Raw genomic sequence first — 13,250 nt, forward strand, 5'->3', positions numbered from 1 at the left:
GTTCGGAAATACTGCACCGGAGCGCACTCGCCCATTAGTTTGCATTGCACAGTGCGCTCAGTGCGTTATTTCCGAACGAGCCCTTTGTATCGCTACGCTCACAGACCATTCAGACCAATGTGTATTACAATGCACGTTCAATGGTTCGTAGTGGAAAAACACTGTGAGAGGTGGACTTCCAGCCCGAACCCCGGAATGTGTATTATTCATAACTCTAGTCTGCATGCGCTGCGCGCTGACAGCACTTGTCCCGACTGCAGGCTGCAGATAGACTGTTGTGCTCTCCGTGAGGAATGCTTGAAATGCCGGCAAAGAACTATCTCATCATCACTGACATGCAGAAAAAGTAGGCTACTGTTTTTTCTTAGCTTTGTGACTGACCAATGAGAAGCAGATTGTATTGTCTGCAAAGGAAATATGTGTCTGTCACAAATAAAAGTTATGTCCTGCAAGCCCATGTCAACAACACAGACAAGGCAGCTGTGCGCGAGGTGAGTCCTGCAAATTAAATTGACCCAATATTATGTTGTACAACCTAGCAAAGCATAAGATAATGGTTTGGAGAATAGGCTGGTCTCTCTTTTTACAAGAGATAAGCCATTGTATACAGGTTCTTAAACTTTTTAATTTCAAGGACCCCCATAACTCTGAGAGTAAAACCAAATGGACCCATAAGAGTCCCATTTGGTTCCATTTGTATAGTACACTCTCAGAGTTACAGACCTGTAAGGGTCCATGATTTAGTTCCATTTGTACACTCTCAGAGTTACAGACCTGTAAGGGTCAATTTGGGTCCATGTGTTACACTCTCAGAGTTACAGACCTATAATGGGTCCATTTGGAACCCCCTCAAGGAACCATGAGGGTCCCTGGATCACACCTTTGAGAGCCACTGCTTTAAATAAATACATAAATAATATAGAGCATATTTGATCAAATTTAGGAGCCAAACTTTTTTGACAAATTAATTTAATTCAAACAGAACCGCGCACGCACGACTTTTTGGTAATTCAGAATATGGTATGCCTACCTAGGGTAGTACAGATTAAGATATACAAAGTGAAATCTTCACCGGTACTGAGCACATGCTAAATGTTCGACACAGCATGTTTCCTTGTGCATATAGCTTCCGAGTGTGTGTGTGTGTGTGTGTGTGTGTGTGTGTGTGTGTGTGTGTGTGTGTGTGTGTGCGTGCGTGTGTGTGCGCGTGTGAGACAGAGAGAGAGGGAAAGAGAGAGAGAGAGAGAGAGATAGAGAGAGAGAGTAAGTAATTAGATTACTTTAATCTAGAAAGGACAAGGTGTCTCGTGATGCACATGGAACAAGCACGCAGTGGTGCAAAGTAACCAAGAAGTACATTTACTTAAAATACTATATACTTCAGTACAAGGTATTTGTACTTTACTAAATGACTTGAGTATTTCCAAAAACTGTAGTTACTAGTTACCGCCTACAAAGCGTACGTTAACCACTTCAACCCTACATATCTATACGTTTCGGCCATTTGAAAATGGCAGATCTACAAGCACTCAATGTGTCGTGACCACACACGCTGTGAGCTTGTAGATCTGCAATTGTCTACTGGTGAAACACATTCGGCACAACGAGCACTTTTGATACTTTAATTAAGTAAATGGTAAATGGTGCATTTATAAAGCGTCTTTACTCTTTATCCAAGGCGCTTAACATAGATTACATTACGTTCACCCATTCACACACCTTTACATAGATTGTGCATTACGTTCACCCATTCACACACCCATTCACACACCTTTACATAGATTGTGCATTACATTCACCCATTCACACACACACACACACACACACACACACACACACACACACACACATTCACATAGATTGTGCATTACGTTCACCCATTCACAAACACATTCACATAGATTGTGCATTACGTTCACCCATTCACACACACATAGATTGTGTATTACGTTCACCCATTCACACAAACACATAGATTGTGCATTACGTTCACCCATTCACGCACACATAGATTGTGCATTACGTTCACCCATTCACACAAACACATAGATTGTGCATTACGTTCACCCATTCACACATTCACATAGATTGTGCATTACGTTCACCCATTCACACACACATAGATTGTGCATTACGTTCACCCATTCACACAAACACATAGATTGTGCATTACGTTCACCCATTCACATAGATTGTGCATTACGTTCACCCATTCACACACACACATATATTGTGCATTACGTTCACCCATTCACACACACACACACACACACACACACACACACACACACACACACACACACACACACACACACAGATTGGGCATTATGTTCACCCATTCACATACGCATTCATACACCGATGTCAGAGGAAACCAAGGCACCAAACCTGCACATCGGGAGCAATCAGGGGTTCAGAGTCTTGCTCAAGGACACTTCGACACTAACTCTGGGGGAGCCCACAGGGATCGAACTGCGGCCACCTCACGGTTGCAATCCGGCCACTCCGCTGAGCCACTGCCGCCCCAGTAGCAGCAGAAGCGTCAGTGTTTCAGTCTGTTCACAACATGAACCAAATGGACCCGTACTGACTTCTGGCCACTGTGAACAACAAACAGTGTACCGGTACAACAAGAAAAGTAGTATAGTACGCCTTTTGGTAGTCTTATGGCCTTTAGGATATACAACAGAAACCGAAAGAATATAAGGTTGCAGAAATCCAAGCGGCCGAAATGAGTTTTCTTCGACGGGTGCCTGGCATCCTGCACCGTAATGTAATGTAACCTTCTTCTGATCAGTGTGTGTGTGTGTGTGTGTGTGTGTGTGTGTGTGTATGAGCACGCGTGTGTACGAGCATGCACGTGCGTGCGTGCAAATGGCCATCAGTTTATACCTCAGATATTAGCCGTGTTGATTTAGTCGACTAATACTATGCCAAAAAATGCTCGTCGACTACCTTTTTTCACTGGCGAAAACGGAATTGAAACTAAATGAAAAGGAAGCTACGGTGACTAAAACTAAGGCTAAATATACTGACAATTTTGTCAACAGATGAAACTATAGACTAAAATGTTAGGAAGGGACTAGTGTAATGTCAGTATTTCAATAAAGAACGTCTTTCTTATACCTGTGGTGTGCGGGCTCCATCTAATACCTAGGAAGGGACTAGTGGACAAGAGATCTAGTATAAGTCATTTTACACTTGGTCGCATGCTGAAAATAGCAGATCTACAAGCTTGTAGTGAGCTTGTAGATCAGCAATTCTCTGCAGCAAGTGTAAAATCCATCATTACGATGGCATCAAAAAATTGCATTTTTGTCTACAAAAACCAACTGTAGATTTAGTCGACTAAATATTTAGTCTAAAAACTAAAACTAGACTAAAGACGACTACAATATGACTAAAACTAGGCTAAAGAAAGTTTCATTCCAAAGACTATATGACTAAACTAAAATAGAAATGTGCTGCCAAAAACAACACTGGATATATATGCCTGTGTAGAGCCAACCACAGTGTTGTAGAGAAGCTCATGTGGCTGCCGCTGGGCCTCCGGGCTACTATAGACCCACAGACCACCAGCCAGGCCGGCGGGGCCCCCCAAAGTTGTGGAGCCTACTGGTTCCACCATAACCCTCTGAATGAATAAAAGAACACTGGCCTCCAAAACACGCTGGCCTCCAAAACACGCTGGCCTCCAAACACGCTGGCCTCCAAAACACGCTGGCCTCCAAAACACGCTGGCCTCCAAAACACGCTGGCCTCCAAAACACGCTCGCCCCCAAAACACGCTCTCCCCCAAAACATGCTCGCCCCAAAACACACTCTCCTCCAAAACACGCTCTCCCCCAAAACACACTCTCCTCCAAAACACGCTCTCCCCCAAAACACGCTCTCCCCCAAAACACGCTCGCCCCAAAACATGCTCGCCGCGAAAACACGCTCTCCTCCAAAACACGCTCTCCCCCAAAACACGCTCGCCCCAAAACATGCTCGCCGCGAAAACACACTCTCCTCCAAAATACGCTCGCCCCCAAAACACGCTCTCCCCCAAAACACGCTCGCCCCAAAACACTCTCCCCCAAAACACACTCTCCTCTAAAACACGCTCTCCCCCAAAACACGCTCTCCCCCAAAACACGCTCTCCCCCAAAACACGCTCTCCTCCAAAACACGCTCTCCCCCAAAACACGCTCTCCCCCAAAACACTCTCCTCCAAAACATGCTCTCCCCAAAACACGCTCTCGCCCAAAACACGCTCGCCCCAAAACATGCTCGCCGCGAAAACACACTCTCCTCCAAAATACGCTCGCCCCCAAAACACGCTCTCCCCCAAAACACTCTCCCCCAAAACATGCTCTCCCCAAAACACGCTCTCCACCAAAACACGCTCGCCCCCAAAACACACTCTCCTCCAAAACACGCTCTCCCTCAAAACACGCTCGCACCCAAAACACGCTCTCCCCCAAAACACTCTCCCCCAAAACACGCTCTCCCCAAAACACGCTCTCGGCTCTCCCCCAAAAACACGCTCTCCTCCAAAACACGCTCTCCCTCAAAACACGCTCGCCCCCAAAACATGCTCTCCCCAAAACACGCTCGCCCCCAAAACACGCTCTCGCCCAGAACACGCTCGCCCCAAAACATGCTCGCCGCGAAAACACACTCTCCTCCAAAATACGCTCGCCCCCAAAACACGCTCTCCCCCAAAACACACTCTCCTCTAAAACACGCTCTCCCCCAAAACACGCTCTCCCCCAAAACACGCTCTCCTCCAAAACACGCTCTCCCCCAAAACACGCTCTCCCCCAAAACACTCTCCCCCAAAACATGCTCTCCCCAAAACACGCTCTCCACCAAAACACGCTCGCCCCCAAAACACACTCTCCTCCAAAACACGCTCTCCCTCAAAACACGCTCGCCCCCAAAACACGCTCTCCCCCAAAACACTCTCCCCCAAAACACGCTCTCCCCAAAACACGCTCTCGGCTCTCCCCCAAAACACGCTCGCCCCCAAAACACGCTCTCCTCCAAAACACGCTCTCCCTCAAAACACGCTCTCCCCCAAAACACGCTCTCCTCCAAAACACGCTCTCCCTCAAAACACGCTCGCCCCCAAAACACGCTCTCCTCCAAAACACGCTCTCCCTCAAAACACACTCTCCTCCAAAACACGCTCTCCCCCAAAACACTCTCCCCCAAAACACGCTCTCCTCCAAAACACGCTCTCCCCAAAACACGCTCTCCTCCAAAACACGCTCTCCCCCAAAACACGCTCTCCCCCAAAACACGCTCTCCCCCAAAACACGCTCTCCCCAAAACACGCTCTCCCCCAAAACACGCTCTCCCCCAAAACACGCTCTCCCCCAAAACACGCTCTCCCCAAAACACGCTCTCCCCAAAACACGCTCTCCTCCAAAACACGCTCTCCTCCAAAACACGCTCTCCCCCAAAACACGCTCTCCTCCAAAACACGCTCTCCCCCAAAACACGCTCTCCCTCAAAACACGCTCTCCTCCAAAACACGCTCTCCCCCAAAACACGCTCTCCCCCAAAACACGCTCTCCCCCAAAACACGCTCTCCCTCAAAACACGCTCTCCTCCAAAACACGCTCTCCTCCAAAACACGCTCTCCTCCAAAACACGCTCTCCCTCAAAACACGCTCTCCTCCAAAACACGCTCTCCCCCAAAACACGCTCTCCTCCAAAACACGCTCTCCCTCAAAACACGCTCTCCCCAAAACACGCTCTCCTCCAAAACACGCTCTCCCCCAAAACACGCTCTCCTCCAAAACACGCTCTCCCCCAAAACACGCTTGCCCCGAAAACACTCTCCCTCAAAACACGCTCGCCCCCAAAACACGCTCGCCCCCAAAACACGCTCGCCCCCAAAACACACTCTTCCTCAAAACACGCTCTCCCCAAAACATGCTTTCCTCCAAAACAGGCTCCCCCAAAACACGCTCTCTTCCAAAACACGCTCGCCCCCAATACACGCTCGCCCCCAAAACACGCTCGCCCCCAAAACACGCTCTCCTCCAAAACACGCTCTCCCCAAAACACGCTCTCCTCCAAAACACGCTCTCCCCAAAACACGCTCTCCTCCAAAACACGCTCTCCCCCAAAACACGCTCGCCCCCAAAACACGCTCTCCCCCAAAACACGCTCGCCCCCAAAACACGCTCTCCTCCTAAACACGCTCTCGTCCAAAACACGTTCTCCTCCAAAACACGCTCTCCCTCAAAACACGCTCTCCCCGAAAACACGCTCTCCTCCAAAACACGCTCGCCCCCAAAACACGCGCTCCTCCAAAACACGCTAGCCCCCAAAACACGCTCTCCCCCAAAACACTCTCACTCCTAACTTTAACCTTAGTAAAACTATGCCTAAACGTAACCTTATTCCTAACTTTAACCTCAGTAAAACTATGCCTAAATCTAACCTTATTCCTAACTTTAACCTCAGTAAAACTATGCCTAAACCTAACCTTATTCCTAATTCCTAATCATGTTTTTTTAGAGTCTGTGGTGACTGTGTTAAACTATATGTCAAACTGTGTTGTGATGTGTATGCTGCCCCCAAGTGGTTTGTGGTGTACATAACATGGATCGCACATATTTCGCGACCCAGTGGCTTCCTATCGTTTGTATTGAAGATATAATATGTGCACCGCAATGCATTACTCTTCAATACAGAAAGACAAGGCTACAGATGAACGCGCACCAACACGTGACACTCAGTAACCAATCAGAAACGTTACACAATGTAAACAATATTTCACATTTCATGGCAGCATAATACAACTTTTAATCACTGCCTTTGGTTAGTGGTTACTTATATTATATAATATTTACGTTTCTGGATTGCTAATTTTAAATAAATTATAGGCTGCAGATTTAGTTTCTCAGTCATTCTTATTCACGTTTTATTCAGGGGTTGTGCATGGTGGTGCGGCGCTCCAGTGCCCCCTATGGATGGGCCGCCACTGTTCAGTATCTTTACTCTGAATGTATTGACCAGTTCAGTTATATCGTCTCTGATTGGTCAGTTCAGTTATGGTGTCTCTGCTCCGCATGCTCAGCAGGTGCCTACGGATCATGATCAACGGTAGGCTATCATGAAAATAGCAGATCTACAATCTCACATAGATCGGCAATTCACGATATTCGTTGTACAACAAACAAATCAGCATAGAGGGGCTTGAAGTGGTTTGGTTTTAAGGAAACATTATATACATAATTTGTGTGGATATTTTCACATTGAAGGGTGATTCACACAGCAGAACAAGAGCAAGAATCCTATAAAAACAATACCATATTTGATGTGACAAGATCACTTCTGATGCTGATGCTCACTTCTGATGCTAGTAAGGTAGTTTTAAATATTTTAAAGGTGGTTCTGTGTAGGCTATAGCCCTGCAGTTACAATTACAGTCAGTCACTCTGGACACAAAGGTGAGGACAATCTGTGGCTGATTACCAATTGTATCCAATCAGGATAGAGAACGCAGTCATGGTACAGATTAAACAAGTGGAATTGTAAGTGGTGATACAAAGAAATGAGCAGACAACACAACTGAACACTAGCCTATAAAATGTAAGCTCATAAATGGAAATGTTGTCACCTATAGAAAGAAAGAAAGAAAGAAACTGACAACCTCGGTTGTCCTGTCCACAATATGATTAAAACTTTAATGATGTAACGCGACTCTAAAGTGAACAGCTGTATACCGGTATATAACCTAGTCTAGTCTCTACTACGGCATGCTTTCTTTTCTGTGCCTTCTACATTTTAAATAGTCTGTTATACTTCATCTGACAAGAGTTGTACGCAAATACGGCTCTTCTTTTATAGCACATGTATAAATATAAAAAGGTAGGCTATATAGGATATAAAGTCAACTTAAGAACGATTATTTGTACCGGCGTCGCGGGCAGCCCTTCACTCATCGTGACAGCTTTTATTTGTAGACCCTTTCGGCACCCTCGGTTAACCTTTTCTGTATTTTCTGTCCAAAATACCGAAAAGGTAATCGAGGGCTACACATGACAGCTGTGCTAGCCTGTGACTCAGTGTGAGTCAGTCTACAACTCCATGGGGAGGTTTTTGCAGTGAGATCCATCACAGAACTGTTCATCATTTTGTGCGCAACGTTTTGAAACAGAGCCTAGATTATGATATGATCACAGTCAAATGGAAAAACCCTCCTCCTCCTCCTCCTCCTCCCTGTCACTTTAACTTTAACCCATTTTGACTGAGCGAGAGAGAGAGAGAGAGAGAGAGAGAGAGAGAGAGAGAGAGAGTTTAGAAGTAGTGTACAATGTAGCCTACATATAGGGTCCATTTGGTTACATTTGTTGGCTAATGGCTACCAACCACAGTCGTAACAACTAGTCATAAAGATATCGCCTTGGATCAAAAATACTATCATCTAGCTATTCTATATTTGATCGAGTCGAGTCTAAGTGCAATTACTTTCGTACAGTAGGCTATAGATTAGATATACAGATTAGAAGCAAAAGTCAGACTCGATAGCTCTCTGATAGTATATGATCCACACCATGGCTGCATGCATGATTAGATTTATAATAGCCTACATCTGTCAAGTCAAAACTATATAAATTATTAAACAAAAAATATGAAACAAAACCATGCACCATGCATGCAACCACCCATGCACAGCCGCCTATACTGTAGGCTATAAGCGATCGTGATATGATGCCATATTGACATGTGAGAGAGATGGCATATAATGGCACATGATGGCATGGGCACTTGGCTGCATGCACGATCACACACTCACGCACGCACAGACAGAAAATAATGAAGTTATCAAGTCACATAATAATAATGAAGTTATCAATATAATCCATGATGTACTTACAAATCCATATCCTCTGGACTTGCCGGTCTGTCTGTCGGTGATCACCACCGCCTCCTCGATCTCGCCGAACACCTCAAAGTATTTCCTCAGGCTGGAGTCGGTGGTGTGATAAGGCAGTCCTCCCACAAAGATCTTCGTGTAGGTCGTGTCCTTCTGCGTGCTGTGCATCTTTACCAAGCCTGATCGTCGATACTTCTTTGTTTTAAATAGTGCAACAAAAAAATGTCTTTCTGTTTTTTTTTTTTTTTTTCTGTTTTTTCTTTTTTACAAAAGTGAACAATAAATATATATAGGAACAATATCAAAAATTAAAAAAAATAGTGCAATGTTCTCCTTATCAATAAGTTATTGCTTCAGAAGAGAGAGGGAGAGAGAGAGGGAGATAGAGAGAGGTAGAGGTTGTTCTGTCCTGTCCAGTAGTCCCACGCGGATCATCAGGTGGTTCTTGGTGGTTCTTTCTTGGTAAACTATGTCCGTCCGTGGTGTCTAAATAACTACATGCTCTAGTGTCCGCCTGGGACATCATTCCTAAAAGCGATAAACTCCACCCAGTTCCCCCCGTCCGGAGGGGAGGGGAGGAGAGGAGAGGAGAGGAGAGGAGAGGAGAGGAGAGGAGAGGAGAGGGTGCGTTCGGTTCGATGCCCGAGGCCCCCCCCCCCCCCCTCCCTCCCTACCAGCCCCCCGGGGCGGCTCGCTGCCTGCCTGCATGGAGCAACAGCTGTGCAGCGCCGAGCTCTGCTGGAGGAAAATAAGTCACCTCTGTAATCCTACATGGAAAACTATCGGCTATATTCACTTCACACTAATCCTCCTCAAACCATATGGAAAACTATTATAACTCAATGTCTATTCACTTCACACTAATCCTCCTCAAGTGGTCTCTCGGTTTATTGACACATAACAGGGTTTTACCTACAGTAATTCCTGCATAGAATATATAAATGACATTGACACGAGCCATATACTATCAGTGGTGGCAAGTAACAAGTAGCCTACTGTAAGTACTTTACATGAGTATTTCCAATTTTCAATGATTTTACTCGAAAACGGCATTAACCGTAATCAACAAACTATAGGCCTACTATTACTGGTCAAACATTGGTCAAACTTTTTGGGGGTCTCCAGTTCAAATATGATTACCTTTGGGGGGTCCCCAGTTCAAACATGATTACCTTTGGGGGTCCCCAGTCCAAATATGATTATTTTTGGGGGTCCCCAGTTCAAATATATGATTACTTTTGGGGTCCCCAGTCCAAATATGATTATTTTTGGGGGTCCCCAGTTCAAATATGATTACTTTTGGGGTCCCCAGTTCAAATATGATTACTTTTGGGGGTCCCCAGTTCAAATATGACTATTTTTGGGGGTCTCGACTCCCAGTTCAAATATGATTATCTTTTTTGGGTGTCCCCAGTTCAATATGATTATTTTTGGGGGGCCATCATGGCCTGAAAAGATTGAGAAAATGAGAACCACTGACCATTTCAATTTGAGCTCATATCTGTCATTTTATGAACACAAAGAAGGTATTGGAATTCAAATGCTGAAAATGTTGCTGACAGACAGACAGACAGACATACAGACAGCTCGTTTGTTTTCCCGGATTCACACCTGTTGTCCCTGCACAGAGGTCAGAGGTCACATAAACCTGCACACCAAGCTCCTCTCTGACGCAAGCTGAGGACGATTCTACAAATGCCTTCTAAATGCTGACAGTTTTCTGAAAAACCCATGTTTCTATGTCAGTTTTTCTCAAAACATTATCATGTCAATGACCCACAAAAATATATGTATTTGTCTAACCCCCAAAGCAAAGATTTGAGTTAAAAATGTTCGCTCTGAAATAATATACATTCAAAGACTTGCGCCACATTTTCACGATTTCTCAAAAATAGCAGATCATACAAGCTCATAGCGCGGCGCGCTATATGAGCTTGTAGATCTGCTATTTTTCAACAGCTAAAATACAACATAATGCTTAAAACACCAAAAGGGGTTCCCGCCCAAAAATGGTTTATAGAAGCTCTGTCACCTTCATTCATGACTATAATTCAATGCTATTTAAATGACACCAAACCTTCAAGTGTGCATGGAATTGGGATATATAGGCTATAGTGCTTTTTGATTGATTGCAGGGGTTGGGTTGTGGTGGACATTACTGTCAAAATTCGTGTTATACAAAATACAGTGTTCAAATGTAACCAAATTGACCCTGTATGGGTCCATTTGGTTACATTTGTACACCCTCAAGAGTCAAGGGGGTCCTTGCAAACTTTTTAGAACCACAGTAACCACTAGTACACGTTTGTCAGTGTACAGACAAATGTATGATCCCTGAGATTGATTGATTGATTGATTGATTGAAAATGTGTACAGTTCAAGGAAAGTATATAAAATCTGACTAAGAGGATATACAACCTGAAAAAGCACTAAGACTTGTTTACGTCAGGGTCTGCCATTTTCAATTCATCAGAACATTTTAAAGACATACACATATACACAATATACACAGTATAAGTCATTTTACAATTAGTTGCATGCTGAAATATACACAAGAAAATAAATCATCACTATTAGAAAGAAAGGGAAAAAAAGGAAAACATGTACAGTATAGGCCTATAGAAAAAGGGGGTGCGGGACTTTTATTTACAGGGGCCAGTTTCAAATTTCAGCCGTCCACAAATGCTTTTTGAGAGCGGTATTGAACGAGTCTAGGGATACACACATTTCTTTGCGGCTGTTGGTGGGGCGTTCCACATTTTAGTGGCATATAGGAGTGAAATGAATGTGACCTACTTGTTTGAGCCGAATCTGGGTTGAACGTGCATGGTTTGTGGAACTCTGGTGTTGTGATCGTGGACCTTGTGGACATTAAGGACATACTTATTTAAACAGGTACATGGTATTATACATCTTAGAGGTGTAGGCAGTTTTCTTTTGTAGGCCTACTAACTTCCACTGTTGATTTTGTCGACTAAAACTATGACGAAAAATGTGACTACATTTTACTGAGGGGCTCATGTCATGTGAAAGCAGGGAATTATAGCTTCAAATTGACATATTGGTTGTTCAGTTTGACCCACCAGTTCTGGAGATATGGCTTATAGAGTATATGTCTTGCAGAGAAACAGCGAGTTGAGAAAACAGGCTTGAAAGGTTCACTTCTGTGGTCTCTAACATTACACCTAGCTACATGTTTAAGCATTTATTTCACATTTACATGTCTTCTGTGGTCTCTAACATTACACTTAGCTACATGTTTAAGCATTTATTTCATATTTACATGTCGATTTCAGCTCTGACATTTATTTCAGACATGCTCTAGCATGTGAAGAGTCTGCCTGTGCTATTAACTCATTTTGGGAAAAAAGGTTTGCGCGATGGCAGGCTCTCAGTCAAATCTGGTCACAAATGTTCATCGACTACCTTTTTCCACTGACGAAAACTACATAAAAACTAAATAAAAATGAAGCCATGATGACTAAAACTATGACTACATATACTGTCTATGACTAAAAGACACGTCATTTTACACTTGGTTGCATGCGTCGCAGCACGACATGGTGAGCTTGTAGATCTAGCCTACTATTTTCAAGTGTAAAAATCAGTCATTACGTTACGACGGCATGGCCCGCCAAAACACATTTTAGTCGACTAAATCACCTGTAGATTTAGTCGACTGAAATCTCACGATATTTAGTCGACTAAAACCAGACTAACACCAAAACATTCCGGGTGACTAAAATGTGACTAAAACTAAATTAAGTTTCATTCCAAAGACTATATGACTAAGCCCGGGTAATGTGAGACAGAACTAGGCGGTGTAGCCTATCAATGATTCAAAGGGGCTGCTCGCTCGTTCCATTTGCACTGATCCACTGCTCCTGTTAGTCAGTCAGTCAGTCCCAAAGTGGTTATAGCTAGCTTCAGTGTTGTTTTTGGCAGCAAATTTAGTTTTAGTCATAGTCTCTTGAATATATTTCATTGGGTTTTAGTCACATTTTAGTCACCTGGAATGTCTTAGTGTTTTAGTCTAGTTTTAGTCGACTAAATAGCATAGGGTTTTAGTCGACTAAATCCACAGTTGATTTAGTCGACTAAAATGCATTTTTTGCGGGCCTTGGCGTCGCAACGCGTTGTGAGCTTGTAGATCGGCTATTTTCAGCATGCAACCAAGTGTAAAATGACTCATACTGGATCTCTTGTCCACTCGTCCCTTCCTAGCATTTTAGTCTAGTTTTTATTTGTTGGCAAAATTGTCAGTATATTTAGTCTCAGTTTTAGTCACCGTAGCTTAGTTTTCATTTAGTTTCCATTCATTGAAAAAAGGTATACTCGACATCGTTTTAGTCGGCGAAAACAACACTGG

The 13,250-nt window shown here is 44.1% G+C and overlaps 1 protein-coding gene across 1 annotated transcript in view; it reads right to left on the reverse strand.

The window, feature by feature from the left end:
• rbm24a (RNA binding motif protein 24a) overlaps positions 1 to 9,049 on the reverse strand; it is a gene marked incomplete at both ends in the record, with an annotated part of 29,076 nt that extends 20,027 nt beyond the window's left edge. The window contains one exon of the mRNA XM_083778673.1: positions 8,882 to 9,049. Within this exon, the coding sequence (XP_083634799.1) occupies positions 8,882 to 9,049 (168 nt within the window). The remainder of the gene's footprint in view (positions 1 to 8,881) is intronic.
• Between the last annotated feature and the right edge of the window lie 4,201 nt (positions 9,050 to 13,250).

The sequence above is a fragment of the Protomyctophum parallelum genome (genome assembly GCF_964188405.1).
Source record: "Protomyctophum parallelum genome assembly, chromosome: 1".
Lineage (NCBI taxonomy): Eukaryota > Metazoa > Chordata > Actinopteri > Myctophiformes > Myctophidae > Protomyctophum > Protomyctophum parallelum.